The sequence below is a fragment of the Saimiri boliviensis genome, chromosome 7, assembly GCF_048565385.1.
Source record: "Saimiri boliviensis isolate mSaiBol1 chromosome 7, mSaiBol1.pri, whole genome shotgun sequence".
In the NCBI taxonomy this organism is placed as follows: domain Eukaryota; kingdom Metazoa; phylum Chordata; class Mammalia; order Primates; family Cebidae; genus Saimiri; species Saimiri boliviensis.
The window spans coordinates 59545973-59573935 of NC_133455.1; the positions used below are offsets into that span (position 1 = coordinate 59545973).

At 35.9% G+C, this 27963-nt stretch overlaps 1 protein-coding gene across 1 annotated transcript in view; it reads right to left on the bottom strand.

Annotated features, from left to right (window-relative positions):
- TRHDE (thyrotropin releasing hormone degrading enzyme) overlaps positions 1 to 27963 on the bottom strand; it is a 406810-nt gene that overhangs the window by 193030 nt on the left and 185817 nt on the right. The window contains exons 4-5 of the mRNA XM_003927810.4: positions 5945 to 6099; positions 2679 to 2792 (exon numbers count right to left, since the gene is read on the bottom strand). Of these exons, the coding sequence (XP_003927859.2) occupies positions 2679 to 2792; positions 5945 to 6099 (269 nt within the window). The remainder of the gene's footprint in view (positions 1 to 2678; positions 2793 to 5944; positions 6100 to 27963) is intronic.

Here is a 27963-nt window from a genome sequence, read left to right on the forward strand (position 1 = left end):
CTGCACTCCAGCCTGGGCCACAAAGCGAGATTCTGTCTCCAAAAAAAAAAAAAAATCATAATACGACGTTTCTTCTCACTATTAACTGTCTAATTAAATGTAACAGAGTTTATTCTTTCATTTTTTACTTTAATAGGATGAGTTTTCTGTGACACTGTAATTGTTCCATCATTAGTTTTCATTTCTTAATTATTAAATATGGATTTAGAAGTAATCAAATCTTATATCTGAATCACCTCAAGGTTTTTATACTCCTAATGCACGGTCTGTGTTTAATTAAGAGCAAAGTCTCAGTTGTCCTATTTACACTCTGTGTTCATTTTCAATACCTCCTACAAAAAGCTTTTATAGAAGACCTATATTTACCATGTAACTGATGAAGAAATATGAAAAATCATTCAGAGACAAAATCCGGAATGAGGACACTGAAACTGAAGATATAGTACCAAGCTAAAACAATCGAAAGCTGTCAGTTTTCACCCCATGAATAATTCTGTTGACTACTAAGATATATTTTTCATAATAGTGATTAGAAAGAATTTTATCACAAGTATCAGAATGAGCTAAAAAAAAAATACCTATGCATAACATGTCACTTGTAACAAGGACATCTTTTAATATTGAAACATAATGAAATTATAAATCAGTAATAATCTAGAGCATAATAAAAATTAAATGAGAAATTTAAACAACGTTGGTTGAAAGTCATCTAAAACCAAAAGATACTTTTGGAAATGTTTCAGTCACCATAAACATTTACATTTTAAAATTATACATTTGTTAATGAATACTTTCAATAATATGACATTGTATTGGTGATTTTTCTTCAAAGTCATTTAAAAGCATTGTTAATTAATTTGAATGCCAAAATAAAACACTTCAAGGAAGATATTAAAATTATGTTGTACATATATAAATATCGAGACACATAAATCAAATAAACTTATCTTGTACGTTTGTGCAAATGAATCATGTTGCCTTCATAAAATACAGGTAAAATTGCATGAAAATAATTAAAGCATGTTGATAGGTGTTGCTATCTTCAATTTTTGTTAAAAAAGTAATTTCACTTTTTTTTACTCAGCAGGAGTCAGTTAAATTTATGTTAGAGAAGTTATATGATGACTTACAGATGCCTTCATATTTTATGTTGGTTTATGTGTTCTTCAAATTACACTTGGAAGAGTAACAGACACGCAGGTAATGACTTATTATTAATACTTTAGAACACCAAAAGAGAGGAGTATAAAATATATAGGGAAGCAATCTACTCACTGACGAATGGCTAAAGAAAACATGGTATAGGCATGCAAGGAAATTCTGCCATTTGTAACAACATGAGTGAACTTGGGACATCATGCCAAGTGAGACAAAACAAATACCATATAATTCCACTTAAATGAGGAAACTAAAATAGTCAAATTCATGGAAGCAAATAGTAGAATGGTGGTTGCCAGAGGCTTGAGGGTAGAGGAAACAAAGATGTATTAGACAAAGGGTACAAAGCTTCAGTCATGCAAGACGAATAAGTTCTACATATCTACTGTACGGCATAAGGTGTATATTCAATAATTCTGTATCATACACCTGAAAACTTGCTGAAGGGCAGATCTTATGTTGTGTTCTTATTGCCAAATAACAATAAGTAGAGAGGGTGGGAAGAAACTTTTAGAGGTGATGAATACATTTATGGCATAGACTGTGGTGATCATTTGTTTCACGGATATATACTTATCTCCGAACTTTCAAGGGGCATACATTAAATATGTACAGCATTTTATATGTTAATCTTACCTCAATAAAGTGGTTTAAATATATATGGTCACTTATGCTATGTCACAAATAAAATTTGAGCTTTTGGAAGTTGATAAATATTGGAACATTTTTACTGAATTTAATAGTACCACTTGGAATAAATTCAAATTTTAAATTTCAGAAATATATATATATATATATATACACACACACACACACACACACACACACACACACACACACACCCTGGGTTCTATTTAATAATTACACAGTCACTCATTGATCAGTGAAAGCTTATATAAAATGAAAAACTGATAAAGAAAGGCATATAGCAAAACTATACCCTCCCTCTAGTTTTTCTTCTAGGATGTCCTATAACAGCATAGCTTAAGTCACCAAAACCTTTCTCAAGTTCTGACAGTCCTAAAATACAGGTATAATATGAATAACTCTTCACAAGTAAAAGTAATGACCTCTTATTAAGTCATTTAATCCTAAAAATACATGTAACTACAACAATAATACATCACATCTTTTAGATTGTTTTTATGTTTTATCTCATGAATGAGATGGCAAGTCCTCATGTTTCTATGTTTGATATTCTGCATGTCTAAAATATTATTAATGACTCTTGAGTTTTTTATTTTAAAGGACAATTTTCCTTTACTATAAAATACTGCAATCGAAAATATTTCTATTTAGGTAAACTAAGGAATAGCAAATCAGAATATATAGTTCCTAATATATAAAATATAACTCTTTAGGAATACTAACATTTATATTTTTGGTTACATTTTATTGAACAGTTGATTTTTGGGGGGGCATCAGTTGTTATTTTTAGTCACCTGTAATGATGATATAAGCCTAATGTAACACTAGATCAGCCTTTTACTAAAAGTTTCAAGTAATTCAAGTGCACTTACCATGTTCCAGCCAGGATACAGGTAGTCTGTACCAACAAATTCAAAGTAGTGGGCAAACCCTTCCTTTAGCCACACGTCTTCCCACCACACAGGTGTCACAAGGTCACCAAACCACTGCAATAACAAAATTAATGGTCATCAAATGAAATAAAATCTATCCCCAATCTATTTTATCTAAAATTACATCTATTAAACCTTGATTATTATAACTGGAATTCATTCCCCAGTTGATTTTGTGATCTTAAAATGTGTTACGGCAAGACTGTATTGATTTATTTGACTACTTGGATGACACTAGTTTTTTTATACATGCATTCAGAGAAGAACAAAAAAGAATAATCTATAAACACAAAAGAATATTTGACTTGGAGAAGAAAGAGCTCAGGAGAGAAAAACTGATGACAGCTGTCTTCAAATATTTGAAGATGTATTATGTAGAAGAGGAAAGGCTTGTTTTCTGTGACCCTACGAGGGACAAACCAGGACTAGAGAATGGAAATTAGCATAGGTAAATGTCTGCTGAAAATGCAGAAAACCCTCCAACAAACTGAGATGGCCGAAGATGGGAAAATATGCCCTGAAAGATAGTGAGTAGTTCATCACAGGAGGTAAGTAAGCATCACCCTCTAGTGCCAGAAGCAATTCAGAAGACATATTTGCTTACTGATAAAACTAAGGGGTTTTGAGATTCCTCACACTTGACTCTTATGATTCTATGATAATAAAAACTCTGTAAGATGCCTTCATGAAAAATAATGTAATTTTAACTGGTGTTTTGATTAGATCATGATTTATTACTCTGAAACTTGCTTAGTTCAGGAAAATGTTAAAGGAATTCTTTTCTCATTAAAAAGAAAAAAAAATACATGATATGCCAGGAGCTAGCCTAAAGACAAGATTCCGTAAAGAAAATTAGATAACATTCCTCCTCATGCAGCTGACATTTTATTGTAGAGGTAGGGCAGATGAGGGGAGGTATACAATAAAAAAACAAATAAGCAAATGAACAAGGCAACTTCAGATCCTAATAAAATGCTACAGGAATGGAGGAACTGCTTTAGATTGTAAAAGCAAAAACGTTCTCTCTAAGCAAGTGACATTTGAGCGCACAGTTTAGTGATAAGAAAGACCCAGCCATGAGAAAAGCCTGGGAAAGAGAATTCCAGGGAGATGTAATTAACCCTTAATGTGAAGACTCTAAATGGGAATGAGCTATTTAAGAAACAGAAGAAAGACCTGTGCAGCTAGAACATAGTGGACCAGGAGGAAGAAAGCGTGGAAGAGTACCGAAAGGCAGACAAGTACCAGATCATGCTGGGCGTTAGGAGCCACGTTAACATGCTTGGCTGACTGTTTCAATAGGAACAGTATAAAGTTCCTATTCTTCAAGAGGATCTCTCATTGAAATACAAATAAAAACAGCTCTCAATATGTTGAGGGCCACAAAGTAAATGTTTAACTTTTTAATAATTATTTAAATTTAAAAATGCATGTATCTCCTTTAACTTGAAAACCTGTCTTCAGAATTGTGACAACAAATAGGTGGGCAGGAAAGGTAACATGGCAACTAATTGGGCAATGACAATGGAAATTATTTTAAGTGTTTCTACTAACTTCTGGTTCATTACTCCACAGTACGTGGCCTACCAAAAGTAAGCTATAACAAGAAAGAACTTAAAATATGAAACAAATTAAATCCAGTTCTCCAAACAATTATACATTATCAGTGTGCTTTCATTTCAACAGACCTATATATCTAACTTGTCATTTATAGGAGCATTCAAAAAAGGAACTGCTTTTGCCTCAAATAATTATATGATACTAGGTCAAAACCATCCTCTTTAGTACAGACTAGGAGCCCCAGTCATCTCTGCGAAGGATCCCTTTAAGTCTCTGAGGTGAGGAACACACATGAGAGATCTGACCAGTAGGGCAGGTACAAACATTTTATAGGTTCAATGCAAAAAACTGACATGTAGGGGTTGGGCATGGTGGCTCCCGCCTGTAATACCAGCACTTGGGGAGCCCAAGGTAGGTGAATCACCTGAGATTAGGAGTTCGAGACCAGCCTGGCCAACATGGTAAAACACCCCTGTCTCTATTAAAAATACAAAAAAAAATTAGCTGGGTGTGGTGGTGGGCGCCTGTAGTCCCAGCTACTTTGGGAGGCTGAGGCAGAAGAGTCACTGGAATCTGGGAGGTGAAGGTTGCAGTAAACCGAAGTTTGCAGTGAGCCAAGATCGCACCACTGCACTCCAGCCTGGATGACATAGTGAGACTCACTCTCAAAAATAAATAAATATATATATAAGCTGACATTTAGGTAAATGGTTGTCAGACCTGGACCAATACATCATTAAGTCAGTATTCATTTATTAGCATTTAACGGTTTACCTTCTTTCACTGACAGCATTTTTCACATCACTCTGTCCTTAGTTTTTTTAGCTTTTAAAAAGGTGTGGGGTTTATAATGTATTGGAATCATACTGTATCGTAATGAGATTTCTGGCATTATAAGTTTAAAGCTATCCATAATTACTGGTTGCCAGAACAGGTATCACTTTCAATTGGCATGAATATCTATTTTCAGTGATATTTTCCCACTAAAATTAAGATTCAAATAAGCACTGCAAAATCTCTCTAATACTTTCCATTCATTGTGAGAAAGTGTATAAAATCAAAATGAAATTAATTTTATCTTAGCTTCACTACAAAATTGGCTAATTTACATATGAATTTCTAAACATGCCAAGACAAAAAATGTCAATCACTTGAGAACAAGGAGTCTATGGCTGGGTTAGTGAAAGGCTTCATAAGTGTCTATGTGGTGGGAAAAGGGGAATAACAAATTGATTTCAGCAAAAGCAAATTTTGACACGTACACAAAACTCAGCTGCATCTTGCAGTGATGCAATAAATCATTGCCATCACACAGTTACCATATATACACACTAATAATCACAAGAAAATAAAGCAAGGTTGATAACTGACTAAACAAGGAATCCAAAGGGGGTGCTGGGTGGCAGTGCTATCTCACTCCTCAACTAAATGGAATGACAGTTGTCTACTCAATGTAATCAGTGTGTTTGCTTTTGTTTGTGCTACGATCTGAGAAAAATGGCATATCTTCCAGAAAGAACTACATATTGTTCTATATAAAATTAAAACTTAATTGGAAGGATAATAATTTAGCTCTTAACCTAGGTATTCAAAATCATTCTCAATAACTTGCACATTATACTTACACCTGATTCTTTTTCTCATACCTGGTGACATATCTCATGAACAATGACCATGGTGACATCCAGCAAATAAGAAATAGATGAAACACTGGGATCCAGCAGTATTCTTTGTTCCACAAAAATACTTAGTCCCCAGTTCTCCATAGCAGCATACGGATGCTTAGGTACAGCTAAAAGATCTAGAAATAAAATAAAATAGTTCCAAAGGCTTTAACAAAGACACCAGATTCTGAATTTATATCCTAAAAATGCCCAGAAATCCTAATTATAAGGAATACTTGATTTTACTTAGTGATTTTTTTTTTTTTTTTTTTTTTTTGGCAAATTGAACTACCTGCCATTTCTGCATGACAGCAGAAATATAGGCTATCACCGCAAATGCTGGTCACATCCATTCATCACAGTTCATTTTCAAGCCCAGTGTTAAACGTAGCTAGAAGTATCAGTGCCATTATTGATGGGCCCATCCTAATAAATTTTATAAGTCAAGGAAATCAAATGCAGTAGGAACCCACAGAGTCAAAGGTGTTGTGCCTTCTAATGAAAATACATTCAACTCAATGCAGTAAATACTATATTCTTACTTTTACCTCAATATTGTCTAAGAGAAAGCATTTTATATGTTTTAAAATGTGATGTTATTTTTATAATTGCTTAAATTCTAGTGTATTTTTCCAGTTCTTTTAAAAGTAATATGTTGCATGTAAATATATCTTCCAGAGAAAGCTTTGAAAGTGGATATAATGGAAAAAAAAAAAAAAAAACAAACTATTAAGAAAACCCACAAGCTCTGGTCTGGCTCTGTCATTGTCAACTAGTTAAGCGACATCAGTAAATCACTTAATTTCTTAAGACCACAATTCCCTCACCTATGAAATAAGGTCATTGGCCTTAATTATCTCTAAAATGCCTTCCAGCTTTAAATACCTGTGATCAGATGATTCTAAGATTTGTGCTTATTTTAAAAGGTCATAGAGGTATTATCAACTTCTGGTTATGGCGACACAAAGAGTTCATGCTTTGATGTACTCCCTCTGCTCCAGAGACATAGTGATGATAAATAAAATATTAAAAGGGAAAACTAAAAACATCTCCAGGCTCGAAAGTGAACCTCTCCCTGGACCAGAAATGGTACAGAAACACAAAGTGGTAATTGCATGTGAAGCCACAGGCCTGCTGGGCACGGGCTCCAGAAGCAGGCAGTGGCGGCTGGGAATTGACTCTGGCAGATCCTTCCAGAGCCAAAAGGACCTAAGCCAAGGTGACTACTTAATGCCAGGGATGGAGGTAGGGCACGCATGCTCATGAAAACAGGTTGAAAATAGCTAGGGCTCATTGCTTCCTGGGAAAGCTAGTAAGTGGCAGGGTAAGAATTTGAACACAGCAGCCCAGTCCAGCACCTGTGCTGAACAATGCCAAACATAGTGTTTGCAGTCTCTGATCTGGAAGTTCTACTTCTCCATATAACCCTGGAGTAACTCCCTATGATGCAACAGAAAATGACACAAGAATGTTCACTATAGTATTGTTCGTATAAGTGAAAAGGGAAAATTAAGTGCTTTTAAGCACAGTCAAGGACAAAGAAACTGAGAAATTGGTATATAAAGAAATATTACACAGCAATCAAAACAATGGATATCACAACTAGATTCTAACACTACATACATTCACATGGGCACTCTGAGAAAGACAATGTCAAGGAAGTAAGTGCAGAGTAAAATGACCCTAAAATAACATCCACTACTTAAAAACAAGTAGAATAACACCATGTGTTATAAATGGATACACATACATGAAGACATGCACAGACACAATAACGGCAAAATGCACACATAAAACACACACACATAGCAGTGATAAACATTAAAGTCAGGATCACGTTTCCTTCATGGAAGAAAGGAGGGGGAAAAGGATGGAAGACAGTTACACAGTGAATTAAATAGTGATTTAAAAAAAAAGTGACGTTTTTAATAATAATATTTCATTGTTGGTGATAGGTACTGATTATAATATTACTGATTCTTTTCCACATGCTTTAAATATTTCGAAATAAGAAAAAGAATAAAATAGTCAACAGTCTTATACTAAGGTTGATTCTTCTTTATTCCTGACTTTAACAAATATCTTCTCAGCATTGGTTGTGTTTTACTTTTTCTTTATTCATTTTTTGCAGGATGCAATCTTACTCTGTCACCCAGGATGGAGTGCAGTGGCGTGATCTCATGATCTCGTCTCACTGCAACCTCTACCTCCCAGGTTCAAGGGATTCTCCTGCCTCAGCTTCCCAAACAGCTGGGACTATAGGCATGCGCCACCACGCCCACTTAAGTTTTGTATTTTTAGTGGAGATGGAGTTTCACCATGTTAGCCAGGCTGGTCTCAAACTCCTGACCTCGTGATTTAACCACCTTGGCCTCCCAAAGTGCTGGAATTACAGGCATGAGCCACCACACTGGGCCAGTTGTGATCTTAAGTCTGAAATGTATATTAAAATAAGTCAAATATGAGCCATATGTTCCACTACATTTTAGACTAAGCATGATGGCATAACAGCTATAACACACAGAAAAAGGAAATACAAGCCAATAATTGAACATTTAAGAGTGCTATGAGAGAGAAAAAGCAAATCTAATTAGGGAGGTTTTCAAAGAGATGATAGTTTTTCAAAAGGTAAATAGGATATCAATGGGCAGAAAAAGGTAATCTATGAATTCATATATACAACAGATACTCATTGAGCATCTCCTTGGCTCAAAATAGACATTGTTTTGGTCTGTCCTGCAAGCTCCTTGCTCTTTGCCATCATGGTGCTTATATTCATACGTGAGTATGTGCAGGAGGTCAATTAACAAGTAATAAATGAATGAGAAAATTAGTAAATGACAAATGCTACAAAGACAATGTAACAGAGTAAGATAGTGACTGATTGGTGGGGTGGGTGTGGTGTGGTTAAGACAGCCCTCTCTAAGGTAGTCACATTTCATCTGAAATGTGAATAACGGTAGAAGCTAGTTTGTTTGAAATCAGAAGTGCATTCTAAGAAAAATGAAAATGAGACAAGTATGTTGGACAAAGAAAGATGATGCGGCTGAAATATATAAAGAGGAGAAACACAGATCAGACAACTGGTATGAATTGTAAGTTCACAACAAACAAATATTTTTACATATGATTCTACCTTGACACCTTATTTAAATATGAACAAACCAGACAACAGGACCACAGTGTGTCAACTTTTTCACCAGTAGATGGCAACAACAAAAGCAAGTCTGGTGTCATTTACTTGTAGGAACATGTGACTAATGAACAAGCCTTCTGACCTAAGCCTGTGACAAAGTAGAGGCAACTGTAAGCTGTAGTCCCCCAGGAGCCAAGAGTGATTAGTCCTCAAGGCTAAGTGAACATACACAAGCCACACGTTGGGATTTGGATTGGCTCAAATAGCACAGAAAGAAGACTCCACACATATGAGTCAGATGCAGTCTGGGAGTTTGGAATGAAGAGAAAGGTAGACTTGGGAGCAACTGTCAGATGGCAAAAGTCTGACTAACACATAAGCAAGTATGGTACGGAAATTGGAGGTTGGTGACAAAGACATCAAGCATTGGTGACCTAAACAGGCAGTTGGTTACATACTAGTTGGTATTCAGAGGTATGAGGTCACAAAAGTCAGGCCTGGGTAACAAGATTACAAGTTTTATAATAAGGAACCACATTTATAGATGGCAGAGTAGGGAAAAAACAAAGAAAACATTGTATGCTACTAACCTTATAACAGAGTATTGAAGAAACTTAGATTTTGTTGAAGCAACTGTGGAAAAGTATTCTTAATCGTGCCTCTGCTTTATGTTTTCACAGCTTAAGCAACCTCATATCATAGATTTATAACTAAGAGCACCTACATCAAGCGTATATTCACACAAACATTTGTAGACAAATATTTATAAAAGCCTCATTTCCAGTAGCTACAAACTAGGAACAACTCAAATCTCTGTCAATAGGTAAATAAAGTATGGTATATCAGTGAAAGAAAATACTACTCAGCATCAAAATGAAATGAACTATAGTTACAGTCCAAAACATGATTGAATCTCAAAATAGTTATATGGAGTAAAAAAGAAGAAAGCATATCTACTGTATGATTCATGTTAATTACATAAAATTCCAGAAAATGCAAACTAATCTATAGTGTCAGAAAGCAAATCAGAGGTTGCCTGGGGACAAAGATGGGAGGGGTTAGAAGATAGCCACAGGAAACTTTTGCGAGTGATGAATATGTTTATTATGGTGATAATTTCCTATGTGTAAATATGTGTTAAGGCACCGAATTATATACTTTAAATATGGACAGTTTATTATAAATCACTGCACCTGAATGAAGCTATTAAAAAAATACCAAGCTCATACTTACCTGGCAGGGGAGATACCATGATCACAAAAAAAATACCAAGCTCAGTAACAAAAATATTATTTCTTTTGTATATCTAAGGCAGGTGACATTAATTCAAAATGAATTAAATTATTTTAATTTTTGCAAAAAGAATTGTTATGAGGCTATATCCATTAAAATATACACCCATAACTCTTTCATATGACTTGAAAACAGAAGTAAGAAAATTCAAATATTTCAGAATCTAATTTACATGGAAATTCAAAGAAAATCCTTGATAAATTTATGCATAGTAGTCTGCTTCCAATTAATAATATAGTACAAAAACTATAGGCAGGAAATAATTCATATAATACTAGTGAATGTGATAACATAAATTAACAAAAATCTGACTTGCTCTACTTGTTTGCCTCCTACTCACCCTCAGTGCACTATAATTTGCCTTCTATTCTTAACACTATCCTAAAACAGCTCTGAATAAGTAAATTCACAAATTCTCATGGATACTTCTCAAATTTCATCTTTTTTGGCATTGCTGAGAATTATCATATGGTAGACTAGTGTCTATAATAACAGAATATCCATGTGTTTTCTCCACTTCTCAGATTAGCTCTTCTTGTTATTGTTTTCTGTTTTGTTTTTCATTTTCTTGCCATCCTCTGACTTTTGAAAATCAGCGTTTCCAGGATTTACATCTGTGGATTCTGTGTTGTTTTATTTTACTCACTGCTATGGTTTAAATGTGTACCCTCCACAATTCATGTTGAAATATAATCCCCATTGCAGTAGTATTAAAAGGTAGGGCCGTTGGCAAAATGACTAAGTTGGAAGAACTCTGCCCTCATAAATTGATTATAAAAGGACTGGAGGAAACTACCTTGATCCCTTTGGATCTCTTCTGCCGTGTGAAGACACATTAACCCCCTCTGGAGAATGCAGCAACAAAAAGTCATCCTGGAAGCAGAGCGTAGAACCTACCAGACATCAAACCTGCCTGTGCCCTATCTTAAACTTCTCAGCCTTTAGAATTATGAGAAATAAGTTTCTATTATTTGGTAATTACCCAGTCTGAGGTATTAGCATAAATGGACTAAGACACTCACTCTACTACTTATTTTCTTTGAGTATTCTCATCCACTTCAATGCTACCCATCACCACCCACATGCCCAGACTGCTCTCTTTGAGAACTAGATGAAAATATCTAAGCATCTTACAGTAGACAGCTATTTGATAGGCCCCCAACGTGCTGTGCCTCCTTGTGTAAGCCTCTCCCCTTTTAATCTGGCTTAATAGTACATACTAAAGGAAAGTGAAGAAAGCCTTGCAGCTTTGTTTTGTCCTCTAGGGAAAGTTAGCCCCCATAAAATAAAATGGCCCATTACCCTGAGAACATCATGCAATGAGAAACTTTACAACCTTGCAAAAGGTCCAAAGAATCACTAAATGAGGTCTGTTCAATAGTATATACTAACTGAAATCTAGTCTCCAGCATTAGTAGAAGTGTTGCCTTGTTACCCTTCTGATGCATAACCTTGTAAGCTAGAAATGCACTCTAATATTTTCCAAATTATTAAATAATCACTAACAACAAAAACATGTGTACAATATCAGTCCTTTCCTGTCTCCCACAGTCAGATTCTGATCTCACAGGTCATGATAGGTAGTCAGTTCAGAATAAGATGCTTTGCCCCAGCTTTGGGTTCCTCTAAGTCAGGCGTCCCCAAACTACGGTCCACGGGCCACATGTGGACCCCTGAGGCCATTTATCCGGCCCCCCGCCGCACTTCAGGAAGGGGCATCTCTTTCATTGGTGGTCAGTGAGAGGAGCACAGTATGTGGTGGCCCTCCAATGGTCTGAGGGACAGTGAACTGGCCCCCTGTGTAAAAAGTTTGGGGACACCTGCTCTAAGTCCTGGCTCCAGTGTGAAAGAGTCTGGTATCCTCTAGCTCAGATATTCTCTGCTACAGGATCAAGCTCACACTCCAGGCTCTGTGATACGTGACCTCAGATAGTTATCAATTGTCCTACTTTCTCTTGGTACTTTTCCTTTTGCCTAAGCCATATTTCCTAGAGTGCTGGCTTTTCCTGGTAATATTTCTTCACCAGCCAATTTCTGTCTTCCAGTTGTCCACACTCAAACTTATCAGTTCATTACAGATATGCCATCCATTTATTTAGCTAATTTGAGATTCATAAGAAAGTCTATAATAAGATCAGAACCTGAATGCCCCAGACTTCAACCTTAATCCTGAGTGAAAAGGGATAGAAAGTCCTGGAAGACAAGAATTTTTATGCTGGAGAAATAAATATCCCAGCAACTCAGGAGCATCACCTCAACAGCCAATCCCTCCATGCCCAGGCAGAAAACAGACCTGCTGCCAAGCCCATAGTGTAGTCAGGGGATCTGGCATTTTCCTGAAAAGCAACACTTGTCTCTGATGGGATGTAAGATTTTTTGCTCAGAAAATCTAAAGTGCCCATACATTAATAGAAGTTGCAGTTTCAGAACAGAATAAATTCTATAGATTTGTTCTTTCTGGTTTTCCCTGTACATGTAATATACTTATTTGAAGCAGGCATTCATTCATGCATTCATTCATTCATTCATTCAATAGTTTGAGGAGTACTTACTCTGTTCTAGCAGAGGAGACTAACAAAGATGCTGCTGTCTCCAAGCTCATGTTCTAGTTTTGAGGGCTTGGGGACAGCAGGTAGGGCAGGGGCCCAAATTATACACAAAGAGACAAATAAGACAATAGGAGACTATCATAAAAATTACATATAATATGTTAAAGTATAACAGAGTTGGAGGCAGAATACATTTGATCAAATGACCAATAAAAGTTTTTAAAAAATTAGTATCTAAGCTGAACCATCAACCCAAACCAGAAAGACAGAGCAGTTTTAATCTTAATTGCTACATTTCCAGTGCTAGCACAGTACCAAGCACACAGCTAATATTCAAATAGTAATTGCTAAATAAATGGTTACCTTGTGGTGGTAAGTCATGCTAAATATAGCTTACAACTAGTTTTGCTTGCAATCATAAGCCAAACAGATGTATAACCACTATCCATACCACTCAGGAACGGGCCTTCAGTTCAACAGTTCTGCTCATGAATTCCCTGTTTTCACTCTACCATGTAAAGAACTCTGCTGCTCTTTTAAATCACCTCTCTTCTCCTCTGCAAAGTATCACTAAGATCAGGCATCCCCAAACTTTTTACACAGGGGGCCAGTTCACTGTCCCTCAGACCATTAGAGGGCCGCGACATACTGTGCTCCTCTCACTGACCACCAGTGAAAGAGGTGCACCTTCCTGAAGTGCGGCGGGGGGCCAGATAAATGGCCTCAGGGGGCCGCATGTGGCCCGCAGGCCATAGTTTGGGGACGCCTGACTTAGATGCATTCCCTTACAATTCACAGATCGGTTCTATGCATACTGATTCTTCCAATCCAAAGCCATCTTGTGCTCCAATCCGCAGGCTTCTGACCTGACCCTTACTTCTGTGTCCTGCCCCACTTCACCTTTTGAATTTTACCTTTAATGCTGTCACCAGGTTGTACTCTAGTAGCATCTCAATTACACTCCATGTTATTTTTCCAGATCTGCTCTCAGATCTTCTTGGCAGAAGGTGATGCATATAATGTCTAAAGCTACAAGTTGTGGAGTCCATACTGGGTCTGGGATCCAAACCCAAATTGTTTAACCACTCTCAGCTTTCACTTTCTTATGGATAAAATGGGGATATTAACAGTACCCGCCTTGCAGTTACTGTGAAGATTAAGTGAGTTATACCATGTAAAGCACTTAGTCCTACGTAATGCTGGATAAATGCTATCACTATTTGAGATCTTTCCAGTTCTTCCCCATCCTGAGGAATCAAATGCATCATAGGCCTCAGGAAAGAGAGGAAGAGGAGTCTTCAAACAAAGACAAAATTTAGTTTAATATGTTACATTATAGATTTTAATTTTCAAATTGAAATTTTATCTTATGATTTGAAGCAACATAGATCCTACTTAAGAGTTAGTCAAAAAGCTTTATAGGATATGCCCATATTATCATCCAAGGACATAAATAAATTTTAAAGGCATAGCAGGTTTAAAAAAGAAAGTTGTATTTTGATTATATCATAACTGACTCTTGCTCAAGACTGTTTATATATGCATTTGTGTTTAAGAATAAAAAATGAAATATCTTGCTCTGAAGATTAATATATGTGGCTAGTAAAAATATAAACTACACTTGAAATAGTAACAATAATATAAAATTTACAGAAGTAATTCATAACTAACACTTATAAAATGAGAACTACCATTCTTTTTCTTCGTTTCAAGGGTATATTCTCAAGATTTTTACTCATAAACAACTTAGGTTCTTAATGACTCTTTTTCAGTTTGTTTGACAAAAAGTTTAAACTTTGCTATTCTTAGATACATTCCCACCAAATTTAAAAGTCAGTCCTTCAAAACTTTAAAGCAAAATACATTTTTTTTTCCTGATGGACTTTTCTTGGGGGCATCATTTATTCAAAATAGACTAGTTTCAGCTATACATTGTGGCTTATAGCAGAACTTTCATCAGCACTACTTGCATTCAGAAACTTAGCTTTCAATTTCTCAAACTCATAGCATTCTCCTAAATTAGCATTAGGCCATAATACGCAGTCAGTGTTTTTGCTGATCCTCCTGCCACACATTCAAAAGAATTTTTTCATTTCTGCAATCAATTATCCTCGACACTTACTGATTACTGTCAATTGCAATGGAGGAACACTTTTCATATGTTGCCTGATTTCCTTTTTCCCTGAAAAAAAGGCTTTCTTTGCCAAAGGATGTATCCCATAAGCACAGGGAACATTTGTCAGTTTCTTGTCCCTTTAATTTTTAAAATTAGGGCCACTTTGGTCTTCACCATCATGTTGTGCGTTTTTTGTTGTGCATCTACTACTTTCAGAATCACAGTCTTTGCTTTAAGAAACAGAATTAGGTATGAACACAGAAAAGACATTAAATGACCCCTATTGCCATCCACTAGTGATAGGTTAAGTTGACTAATACTCCTTATATAACAAAGATTTTCTGTTATCTCAAAGAATACAGGTTGAATATAAGATTCCTTCCTATTAAGGTTCCATTTACAGTATATTTTTATTTATTCCAAAAACACTTACTCATTACCTAATACTGGCCAGACTGATCTAAGTTGGGCATATAAACATTGAACAGTAAATACATAGTCCCTTTAAACTTTCATGGAGCTCAAAAACCAATAGGGGATACAAACAAGTTGAAAAGCATATATATTACAGACACACATGAAGGCAATTACAATGTAGTGCATATGGTACAACTGCACAGTATAATGGCTATAGCATAGAGCAGGGATTAAGAACATGAACTCAATTCTGCTACTTAATGGGGCACGTTACTGATCCTCTCTACCCCTCATTTTCCTCACCTGTAAAATGAGGATGAATATTATTGCAACTATTTTGCAGGATTACTGCAAGGGCTATTGTTGAAACACATTTCTCAAGGGTCTCTCACATTTCTGTATATCTTATGAGCACAGGCACTGACTGCCTTTTGTTCCACACTATCTTTTTAAGGACATTTATACAGCAAAAACAGAGATAGTATGCTGTCCAGAGCAAAAGGCTGGCAGACATACTATCACTTATAAAAGAACAACATTCCCTGGAGTCAGGTACACTCACCTGTCATATAATCCACTGCATGTGCAGGTATCAGCTGGACCTCTTTGTGTCACTCTTGGGAATTAGGGCTCTGGGAACTGGCACAAAAAATAATGATACCAGCAGGATACGGTGGCTCATACCTGTAATCCCAGCACCCTGGGAGTCCGAGGCAAGAGGATCACTTGAACCCAGGAGTTCAAGACCAGCCTGGGCAACATAGTCAGACACTGTCTCTGCTAAAATAACAAATTAGCTGGGCGTTATGGTGCGTGTCTGTAGTCCTAGCTGGGTTGGAGGCTGAGGTTGCAGGATTGCTTGAGCCCAGGAGGTCAAGGTTACAGTAAGCTATGATGTCACTGCACTCCAGCCTACGCAACAGAGTGAGACCCTGTCTCTATAAAAAGAAAAACTGCTTATACTCTGGCTACTACTGTAGCTAGAATGATAATGTCTTTTATTTCTAATCAAAGAGTTTCATGACTTTTGCAAGCATTCATGAAACAACGGTGGTCTGACTAGCTGATATTACAAGTAGGATAAGGTAAAATCTTAGACTCCTCACAGTTTTTGACAGCCTCATGAAATAATATATGTGGGGTGCTTAGAACAGTACCTAGCAAGTGGTAAGTTCTCAATAACTGTTAGCTATTGTGGATAAAAGATATCCACATCCTCATTCCTGAAACTAGTTACTCTATTAGGTTACTTGGTAGAGGGGAATTAAGGTTGCAAACAGAATTAAGATTGCTAATCAGCTGAAATTAAGAATGGGAAGCATATCCTGGATTATACAGGTGGACCCAAATGTCATCACAAGTGTCCTCAAAAGTGAACGCAGAAGATGGAAAAAGAGTCAGTGTCAGATTGCTGAAATGTGAGAAAGACTCTACCAGGCATTGCTGGCTTTGAAGGTAGAAGGGGACCATGAGCTGAGGAATGCAGTCTCTAAAAACTGGAATCATTCAGAAAATGTAGCGATTTTCCCCAAAAGCCTCCAACGAGAATAGTGTCAGAGTTCCAGCCTACATAAGTGTAAGATAATAAATTTGTTTTAAGCCACTAATTAGGTACTAATTTATTATCGCATCAATTGGAAACTAATAATTATCATTATCATCATTATCTTTATTATTATTACCATTACTCTATAAAAGAAGTCTCTAATATTGACATAAGAATGAGAAAAGGCTTCCTTAAAGAATGTCAATTATGGGATCTGTTGTGAGAATAGTGGGTAGCCAGAGGGGAAGTGTATTTCAGGTTAAGAAAGTAGCATATGCAAAGAAGTAAGTGACAGTGCAGTATTTTCAGTAATCAAAAAAAAAACAAAAAAACAAAAAAAAAAACTGGATCAATACGACCTGAAGCTTATACTGACAAATCCTGTGTTGGACACGCTGAGTTTGAGTCAACCCTAGAACATCCAAATAGAGATATCTACTAAGAGGCTGCCTATAGAAGTCTGATGCATTGTGGAGAGGCTTGGATGGGGAAAAAGATTTAAGAAGTCCTCAGCACATGGATGGGAGGAGACTACGACCAATGCTGAGTAGAGAAGAGGGCTAAGACAGATGCCTGAGGAGCACTGAAATTTAAGAGACAGGCAGAGGGCGACAGCAACCGGGGTAGGGCCCGCAAAGTATACTGACAAGATGCTGTCATGCAAAGGGGAAAGAAAACCAGGAAAGTGTGACATTGCATCATTCAAGAGTAGCGATCCATTCACAGGGAAGGGAAGACTTGACAGTGTCTATGAATATCTCAGGTATATTTATAAAACACAGGCAATATCTAATCAAGTAGCTGAATTTTAGTTAACAATTTCAAATAATACTAGTTTCTCATTCAATACTGTTTTCAACAGATTTTCCAAATAAATTGTAAAATATTTTACACAGATGTAATACCAAATCTAATCACATATATTAGCACTATCACCTGAAGGGAAGGAAAAACCAGTGCTCGGTTAGCGGTTCTCATAATCAGGTCTTTAATGAGGATCAGTTGCTATCTGGGCCCATCCCACAGCATGGAACTCAGGAGTCTCCCCTGTTTTAAAAGTCTGAGGTAGCTGGAAATCAATTTAGCAGTTTGAACAGCTCTTTTACACTCTTTAATTGACAGATTCACATTTCCAGCAGAAGGGAGTATGAAAACAGCACTATTTATAAATGAGTGTTCTTAACTCTTGAAATTTGCAGTTGTCAGTAAAATGTATTTCCAAATTCTTATGTACTTTAGACAGTGTGAGTACAAAGTGGTTACCTCTAAAAGAAATTATTTATGTAGGCTTGGCAAAATGAAAACAAAGATTTATTGTGCCTTAAGGCCAGCTCCTCTCAGCATAAGCTATACTAGTAGTTCACACAATATTCAATAAAAAATGCAAACATATTATCCCAAGGAACCAAATGATCTGTTCTTAGTCTAAAACTGTATAACATTAATTCCAAACAAAATCAAATACTTGTTGACGCCCACGAGGGAAAAAAAAACAAAAAAACACCGATACCCAGAGGTTACTTGACTTTTTAAATCACTTATTGCGGTGCGTAGTATTACCTAATATTAGCTGGCATCTAAACAATAAATGGATTATAAGAGCTGGTTGTATAAACAGGAGATACTGAAACTCACTGTGAATTTTATAGGTTCCTAGGAACAACTGAGAGTGCTTGGAGTAATGAGGGCAAAGCGAAAAGAGAAGAACAGATAATTTAAAAACAGCACAATTACAGAAATGGAAACTATGATGACATGGTGTTACTTTACTACATTTTAACACTAAAATGAAGCTAATTTGCCTTTAAGGGAACTAAAAATAGAATCTTATCAATTTAGTCCTTGCCCTGCATACTACTAAAAGACTTTATCTTTTTTATAATCCAGACTTACAGATTTTCCATTTGAAATACCATCAAGTCATTCAATGTCATGAAGAAAAATGAATACCATGTCCCACTCGGGCTGAATTATGTATCAGCTGGGAGACATTGATCAAAATATGAGCCACGTCTTTCATAACTGAAGGTACCTAATGCTTTGTTATAAATATCTTCTTGAGAGTATAAAGAAACTGGCTTTTCCAAATTTTTTCACAGACGGGTTTCTGAGAGCTTCTATTCGATGATTTTTTTCAAAACCCATTACTAGTGTTCCAAATATTCCCTAGTTCAATTTACATTAAATCAAGAAATGAAATACAGAAAGAACTAATAATGAGGCAGAGATTGAACTGAACCCTTTACCTCTCCAAGCTCCAGTATCTAATGTGAATCACTAAGTTATACTCCTAAATTGTATTTTATAAGGAAGAAAATGCTTTGTACCCATAATGGAGAAATGCTGAGAAGAGATTTTTTTTTTTTTACTCATCATAAAAATGTTTCTCCTAATGTAAATACTCAGGGAATTGACATAATAGAAAATTGCCAGGAGCTATTTTCTTAACACCACAGTTAATAGAGCATGAGAGTTCTATAGCTCAAAACGACATGTAACTTATCACTACATTTGCGACAGGAGACTACCATGAAGAAAATGATAACACCCTCCTTATTATTTGTTTTTTCTTGTCCTCCTTATATACTATGCAAATCTTTTATTTGTGTACTTGGAATCTGTTTGAATAGTTATTAAAACGAAAACCAGTACTCTAATATAAACATAGCATGAAGTGCTATATTAAAATGCAGAGGTCCAAGAGCACAAAAGCATCTGCTCATGTTTTGCAGTAGCATTTGGAATATTCCAGTCCTGGATGGGGACGGCACACTTACAGCCTGGCCACCTTTCCAGGCTTCCAGCGTGGCCAGGGAATGCCCCAAAATGAATGGGATGAAAGCTAACCAACTCAAGGAACATATATCTAATTCTCTGAGTCTGTGTGTGTGTGTGTGTGTGTGTGTGTGTGTGTGTGTGTGTGTATAATTATATATTAATATAATATTTATAAGTATACATACTGAGTATATATAAGTATATATACTGTGTAATATTACATATATACACACATCAAAATACAGAATATATGTGTATGAGTATATATATATATATGTGTGTGCGTGTGTGTGTGTGTGTGTGTGTGTATATAGGAGATATATATGTAGGATTAAGATTAGCCAAATTTTGGTAAACTAGTTGAATTCTATGAGTCCATGATTCTAAATTCATAGTGGAAATAGACTCCTCTATATGTAGTCCTATATAACTCCAGGCAGACAGAAAGATTAAAACCAAGCAATACTTGTGGGTTCTGTCCCAAAAGGTCCAATTTAACAATAATAGCCAATAATAGTTTTAAAAAATCATTTGCAAAGTCTCCAAATTAGCTCTATAAATACCTCTAACTTTTTATTACTGACACTTCTAATATCTCAGACTGTTTTAAACTTGACCTACTGATCTCTACCACCCTAAAGTCTAATAATTTGTTGACTACTAGGTAAGTTTTCATATTTAATGTAATTGCCAACCTCAACACTCCTATTTGTTACTGGAAACATAAATCCATCCATTAAAAATTCTACACTCAATTAAAAATAAGTATAATCATATTTCAGAAAAAAATATTTCTACAAAAGAAATAACATTATAAAATATATTAAATACCAAAAGTTCCAAATTTACCTTTACAAAAAAAAACTTTAAAAATCTTCATCCTTGACTTATAAAATTATTTTTAAAGTTTAGAACTACTAAACACTTGTTTAAAGTGTGCAGATTTTTGTACCATATAACCAGTTGGTTATTATTATTATACTATAAAGATATGCCACATTTTTAGATCACATACATTTTTTAATGGCAAAGAGTACCTGAGAAAGTTTTTGCAAAATTTTCTATGCTGATCATCTTTTGAGAAAACTTAGCACTTGGAAATATCAGAAATATTAACCCTGAGAACACAAAAGACATTAAGTTAGTAAATTTGAGATCACCATTGACTCTGAGACTTCATGTAGTCATCTCTCGCTTCCTCCTTCTTTACCTCCTTATGCTATATTACTGACTCTTAGAATAGAGGTGTAAAATATTGTGTTCAATGAATCATAAAGCATTCTCAGTGTTCTGGAAAGCCTAAGATCCATGAAGAGAAATGGCAGGAGGCGAGTTAAGATAGAAGCAAATAAATCTTGAAGGATATTGTATAGCTTTATGGGTTTTTACTCAAGTAGTCCAGGACCATGAACTATTTGTGTTTAGGGAGAAAACTATCACAATATAGTCTTGTTACTACAAGTTGTGGTTCATGAATCAGCAGCACTGGCATCACCTGAGAATTTGTTAGAAATGAAGAATCTCAAAACCAGCTCCAGACTAACGAAATCAAAATATGCATTTTTAAAAGATCCTCAAACTATTTTTATGGACATGAAAGTTTGAGAAACCATAAAAAATGCTGAAAGATAACATCAGAAAAACTCTTCTAGACATTGGCTTAGGCAAAGAATTCATGACAAAGACTCCAAAAGCAAATGCAATGGAAACAAAGATGAATAGATAGGACTTAATTCAACTAAAAAGCTTCTGCACAGCAAAACTAAAATGATCAGCAGAGTAAACAGACAACTCACAGAGTAGGAGAAAATATTCACAAACTGCATCTGACAAAGGACTAATAAACAGACTCTACAAGGAACCAAAAAAAAATCAGGAAGAAAAAAAAACAAATAATCCTATCAAAAAGTGGGCAAAGAACATGAATAGACAATTCTCCAAAGAAGATATACAAATGGCCAACAAACACATTAAAAAATGCTCAACATCACCTATTATCAGGGCAATGCAAATCAAAACTACAACATGATGCCACCTTATTTGTGCAAGAATGGACATAATTTAAAAATCAAAAAATAACAGATGTTGCTGTGGATGTGGTGAAAGGGAGCCTTTCACCACACGTTTTACACTGCTGGTGGAAATTTAATAAAACCACTATGAAAATCAGTAGGGAGATTTCATAAAGAAATAAAAGTAAAACTACTGTTGGATCCAGCAATCTCACTACAAGGTATCTACCCAGAGGAAAAGAAGTCATTATATGACAAAACACTCGTACAAACATGTTTATAGAAGCACAATTTGCAATTGCAAAAATATGAGCCTAAACGCCCATCAACCAATGAGTGGATAAAGAAAATGTGGTATGTATTTATACCACGGAATACTAATCAGCTACGAAAAGAAATGAAGTAATGTCTCTTGCAGCAACATGGCAGAACTGGAGGCCATCATTCTAAGTGAACTAACTCAGGAATGGGAAACCAAACATCGTTTATTCTCACTTATAAGTGGGAGCTAGGCTATTAGAATGCAAAGGCACAGGAATTATATAACAAAATTTGGGGACTCAGTGGAAAGGATGGGAGGGGAGTGAGGGATAAATGTCTACACATTGAGCACAGTATACGCTGCTCAAGTGATGGGAGCACTAAAATCTCAGAAATCACCACTAAAGAACTTTTCCATGCAGCCAAATACCCCTGTTCCCCTAAAACTATTGAAATAAAAAAAACTAATAAATACAACTCTTGAGGGGAAAAAATAATGTACTCACTTTCTTTTTACTTGTATATTTAAAAGCTATAAGATTATTAATGATTTTTAAAAGGTCAATTTGACTTCCACTCTTCCTATTTGAATGTCTTTTATTTCTTCCTCTTGCATGATTGCCCTAGCCAGAACATGCAATAATATGTTGAATAGGAGTGGTGAGAGAGGGCATCCTTGTCCTGTGCCAGTTTTCAAGGGGAATGCTTCCAGCTTTTGTCTATTCAGTATGATATTGGCTGTTGGTTTGTCATAAATGGCTATTATTTTTTGAGGTATGTTCCTTCAATAACTAGTTTATTGAGAGTTTTTAACATAAAAGGATGTTGAATTTTATCGAAGGCCTTTTCTGCATCTATTTAGATAATCATGAGGTTTTTGTCTTTAGTTCTGTTTACATGGTGAATTTCATTTATTTGCCTGTGTTAAGCCAGCCCTTCATCACAGGAATGAAGCCAACTTGATCATGGTGAATAAGTTTTTTGATGTGCTGCTGGATTCAGTTTGCTAGTATTTTACTGAGGATTTTTGCATCAGTGTTCAACAGGAATATTGGCCCAAAGTTTATTGTTGTTGTATCTCTGCCAGGTTTTGGTATCAGGATGATGATGACCTCATAAAATACATTAGGAAGGAGTCTCTCCTTTTCAGTTGTTTTGAATAGTTTCAGAAGAAACGGTACCAGCTTTTCTTTGTACCTCTGGTAGAACTCAGCTGAAAATTCATCTGGTTCTGGACTTTTTTTTGTTTGGTAGGCTATTTATTACTGCCTCAATTTCAGAACTTGTTATCGGTCTATTCATGGAATCAACTTCTTCCTGGTTCAATTTTGGAAGGTGTATGTGTCCAGAAATCTATACATTTCTTCTTGATTTTCTAGTTTATATGCACAGAGGTATATATAGTATTCTCTGATGGTTGCTTGTATTTCTGCGGGGTCTGTGGTGATATCCCCATTATCATTCTGATTGTGTTTATTTGAATCTTCTTTCTTTTCTTCATTATTAGTCTAACTAGCAGTCTTTTTATTTATTTATTTATTTAAAAAAAAACAGCTTTTGGATTTGTTGATTTTTTGAAGGATTTTTTTGTGTGTCCCTATCTCCTTCAGTTCCACTCTGAGCTTGGTTATTTCCTGTCTTCTGCTAGCTCTGGGATTTGTTTGCTCTTGCTTCTCTAGTTCCTTTTGTTGCAATGTCAAGGCATCAATTTGAGATCTTTATAGCTTTTGAATGTGGGCATTTAGTACTATAAATTTCCCTCTTAACACTGCTTTAGCTGTGTCCCAGAGATTCTGGTACATTGTCTCATTGTTCTCATGAGTTTCAAAGAACCTCTTGATTTCTGCCCTAATTTCATTATTTATCCAGAAGTCATTCATTGGTAAGTTGTTCAGTTTCCATGTAGATGTGTAGTTTTGAGTGGTTTTCTTTCTTTTTCTTTTTCTTATTATGCTTTAAGTTGTGGGGTACACGGGCAGAATGTGCAGGTTTGTTACATAGGTATACATATACCTTGGGGGTTTGCTGCATTCATACCGCCATCATCTAGATTAGGTAATTTTTCTAATGTTATCTCTCCCCAATCCCTCCACCCCCTACTGTCCCTCCCTTAGTCCCCAAACCCCCAATAGAGTCCAGTGTGTGATGTTCACCTCCCCGTGTCCATGTGTTCTCATTGCTCAACACCTACTTATGAGTGAGAACATGCAGTGTTTGGTTTTCTGTTCTTGTATCAGTTTGCTGAGAATGTTCCAGTTTCAATCCATGTCCCTGCAAAGGACATGAACTTGTCCTTGTTTGTGGCTGCATGGTATTCCATTGTGTACATGTGCCACATTTTCCTTATCCAGTCTATCTTTGATGGGCATTTGGGTTGGTTCCAAGTCTTTGCTATTGTAAACAGTGCCACAATAAACATACGTGTGCATGTGTCTTTATAATAGAATGTTTGATAATCCTTTGGGTATATATTCAGTAATGGATTGCTGGGTCAAATAGCTGAATGGTTTTCTTAATCTTGAGTCCTAATTTGATTGTGCTGTGGTCTGAGAGATTGTTTGCTATGATTTCAGTTCTTTTACATTTGCTGAGGCATGTTTTACTTTCAATTATGTGATCAATTTTAGAGTAAGTGCCATGTCGCATTAAGAAAAATGTGTATTATATTATTTTGGAGTGGAGAGTTCTGCAGATATCTATCAGGTCCACTTAGTCCAGAGCTGAGTTCGAGTCCTGAATATCTTTGTTAATTTTTTGCCTTGATGATCTGTTTAATACTGAGAGTGGGGTATTAAAGTCTCTCACTATTATTGTGGGGGGCTAATGCTCATCGATGATAGACTAGATAAAGAAAATGTGAGATAGATAGATGATAGATAGATAGATAGATAGATAGATAGATAGATAGATAGATATACATATAGATATATAAACACAACATGGAATACTATGCAGCCATATAAACAGATTAGATCATGTCCTTTGAGAACATAGATGAAGTTGGAAGCTATCATCCCCAGCAAACTGATGCAGGAACAGAAAACCAAACACCACATATTCTCACCTGTAAGTGAGAGCTGAACAATAAAAACATATGGACACAGGGAGGGGAACAAGACACACTGGGGTCTGTCAGGGAGGGCTGGTGGGGAAGAACACTAGGGAAAAGAACTAATGAATGCTGGGCTTAATGCTTAGGTGATGGGTTGATAGGTGGAGCAAACCACCATGGGGCACATTTACCTATGTAACAAACCTGCACATCCTGCACATATACCCCGGAACTTAAAAAACAATAATAAAAAATATAAAGAGAACGAGAGAGAGAGAGAGAGAGAGAGAGAATGCTGATGCAGAACAGCAGTTCTCAAATTGAGAATCATCTGAGGGCTTATTAGGATACATATTTATGGGCCCCAAATCCATAATTTTCAATTCAGTAGGTCTGAGGTAGGGCCAAAGAATGTACACTTCTGGCAAATTTCCAGGTGATGTAGACACTACTGGTCTGGAGAAAACACTTTGAGAATCATTGTTGTATAGAAAGAGTTTGGAACACAGATCCTCAAATGTTGTCATAAATTTGAGACACCTGAGAAACTAAAAAAAAATATGAATATATGAATGCCTGTATGTTGTGAAATTGGGATGTTGGTAAGATGGTGGTATAGGACTTTTCAGAACTCATTTCTCCATAGAAATATTAACTTAAATAAGTATCCACACACAGAAACATCTTCACAAGAGCTAAGAAAAAAGCAAGAGATATAGCACCTGGGTGTTGCACAGAAATCAGAAAAGACACTTTGAAAAAGGTAGAAAGAACAGTTTACATTAACCACATCACCCTTCTCTGAGCCACAGGCAGCACAGCATGGAGAGAGATACCCTCTACAATGAGGAAAGAGAGGGAAGTGAGAACTAAACTTTGTCCCAGATCTCAACAGTGGGTCTACCCACTGTTTTTACAGTATCTACAAAAAAAGTACTCAGGAATAAATATAACCAATAAGGTGGAATACCTGTACAATGAAAACTATAAAACACTGACTAAAGAAATAGAAATCATATGTGTAATCACAGCACTTTGGGAGGTTAATGTGGGCAGATCACTTGGGGCCAGGAGTTTGAGACCAGCCTGGCCAACATGGTGAAACCCTGTCTCTACTAAAAATACAAAAATTAGCTGGGGTGCCATGACACATGCCTGTAGTCCCAGCTAGTTGGGAGACTGAGGCAGGAGAATCGCTTGAATCCAGGAGGCAGAGGTTGCAGTGAGTCAAAATTGCACCACTGAGTTCCAGCCTGGGCAACAGAGTGAGAGGCCATCTCAAAAAAAAAGAAAAGAAATAGAAAAACACCAAAATAAATGGAAAGATATCTGTATTCATATATCAGAAGAATATTATTAAAATATTGATAAATTACTCAAAGCAATCTACATATTCAATGTAATTACTATCAAATGACATTTCTGCAGAAGCAGAAAAAAAATGCCTAAAATTTATATGAAACTACAGAAGAGCTCAAATAACCAAACCAATTTTGAACAACAACAACAAGAGAAACAAAGCCAGAGGCATCACACTACCTTAATTGAAAATCTACTACAAAGCCATAGAAATCAAAACACCATACTGCTGGCATAAAAACAGATACATAGACCAACAGAACAGAATAGGGAGCCCAGAAATAAGTCCATGCATTTTTGGTCAGTTGACTTTTGACAAATGTGCCAAGAACACACAACAGAGAAAGGATATTGCCTTCAATAAATGGTGCTGGAAAAAGTAAATATCCATGTGCAGAATAATAAAATTAGACCCTGATCTCATACCACATACACAAGCCAATGCAAAATGGGTTAAAGACTTAAATGTTAGACCTGAAATTGTAAAACCACTAGAAGAAAACATAAGAGAAAAGCTCTATGGTATTTCTCTGGGAAAATGATTTTTTTGGATGCAACCTCAAAAGCACAGGGAACAAAAAGCAAAAATAAATAAATCAGATTATATCAGTCTAAAAACTTCTGTGCAACAAAGGAAACAATCAACAAAGGAAACAATCGACAAAGTAAAGAATGGGAGAAAATATTTGCAGACTATACCTGATGTAGCGTTAATATAAGAAAGTTATGTGAAAGTTAAACAACTCAATAGTGAAAACAAATAACTTGATTTTGAAATGAGCAAAGCATTGAAATAGACAATTCTCCAAAGAAGACACACAAATAGCCAACAAGTATATAAAAAAGTCAACATCAGTAATTATCAGGGAAATACAATTAAGAGCCACCATGAGTTATCACCCGACACCTGTTAGAACTGCTACTATAGAAAAAACAAGATGCCAAGTGCTCAAGAGGATGTGAAGAAAATGGAATACTTGCACACTGTTGATGGGAATGTAAATTAGTATAGCCATTATGAAAACCAGTGTAGAAACTCCTAAAAAAAAAAAGATAGAACTATCATATGATCCAGCAGTCCCGCTTATGGGTATGTCTCCAAAGAATACAAAATTGCAGTCAGATAGGAGGAATAAGTTCAAGTTGAACAACATGGGGACTATGGTTAACAACAATGTACTATACTCTCGACAATTGCTAAGAGAGTAATAAGTATGTGAGGTAGGTAATGCATGTGTTAATTAGCTTGATTTAGCCATTCCACAATATATGCATATTTCAAAACATCATGTTGTACATATTAAGTATATACAATTGTTATTTGTCAATAGTTAATAAATTTTTAAAATCAATGCCTAGTGCTCACTTCCAGAGATTCTTAATTTTTCTAAGGTAGGACCTAGGCCTCTTCATTTGTCAAGTGGCCCAAAAGTGAAATGAAGTTTGAAAATTACTGCGTAAAAGGAATGAGAATAGAAGTAG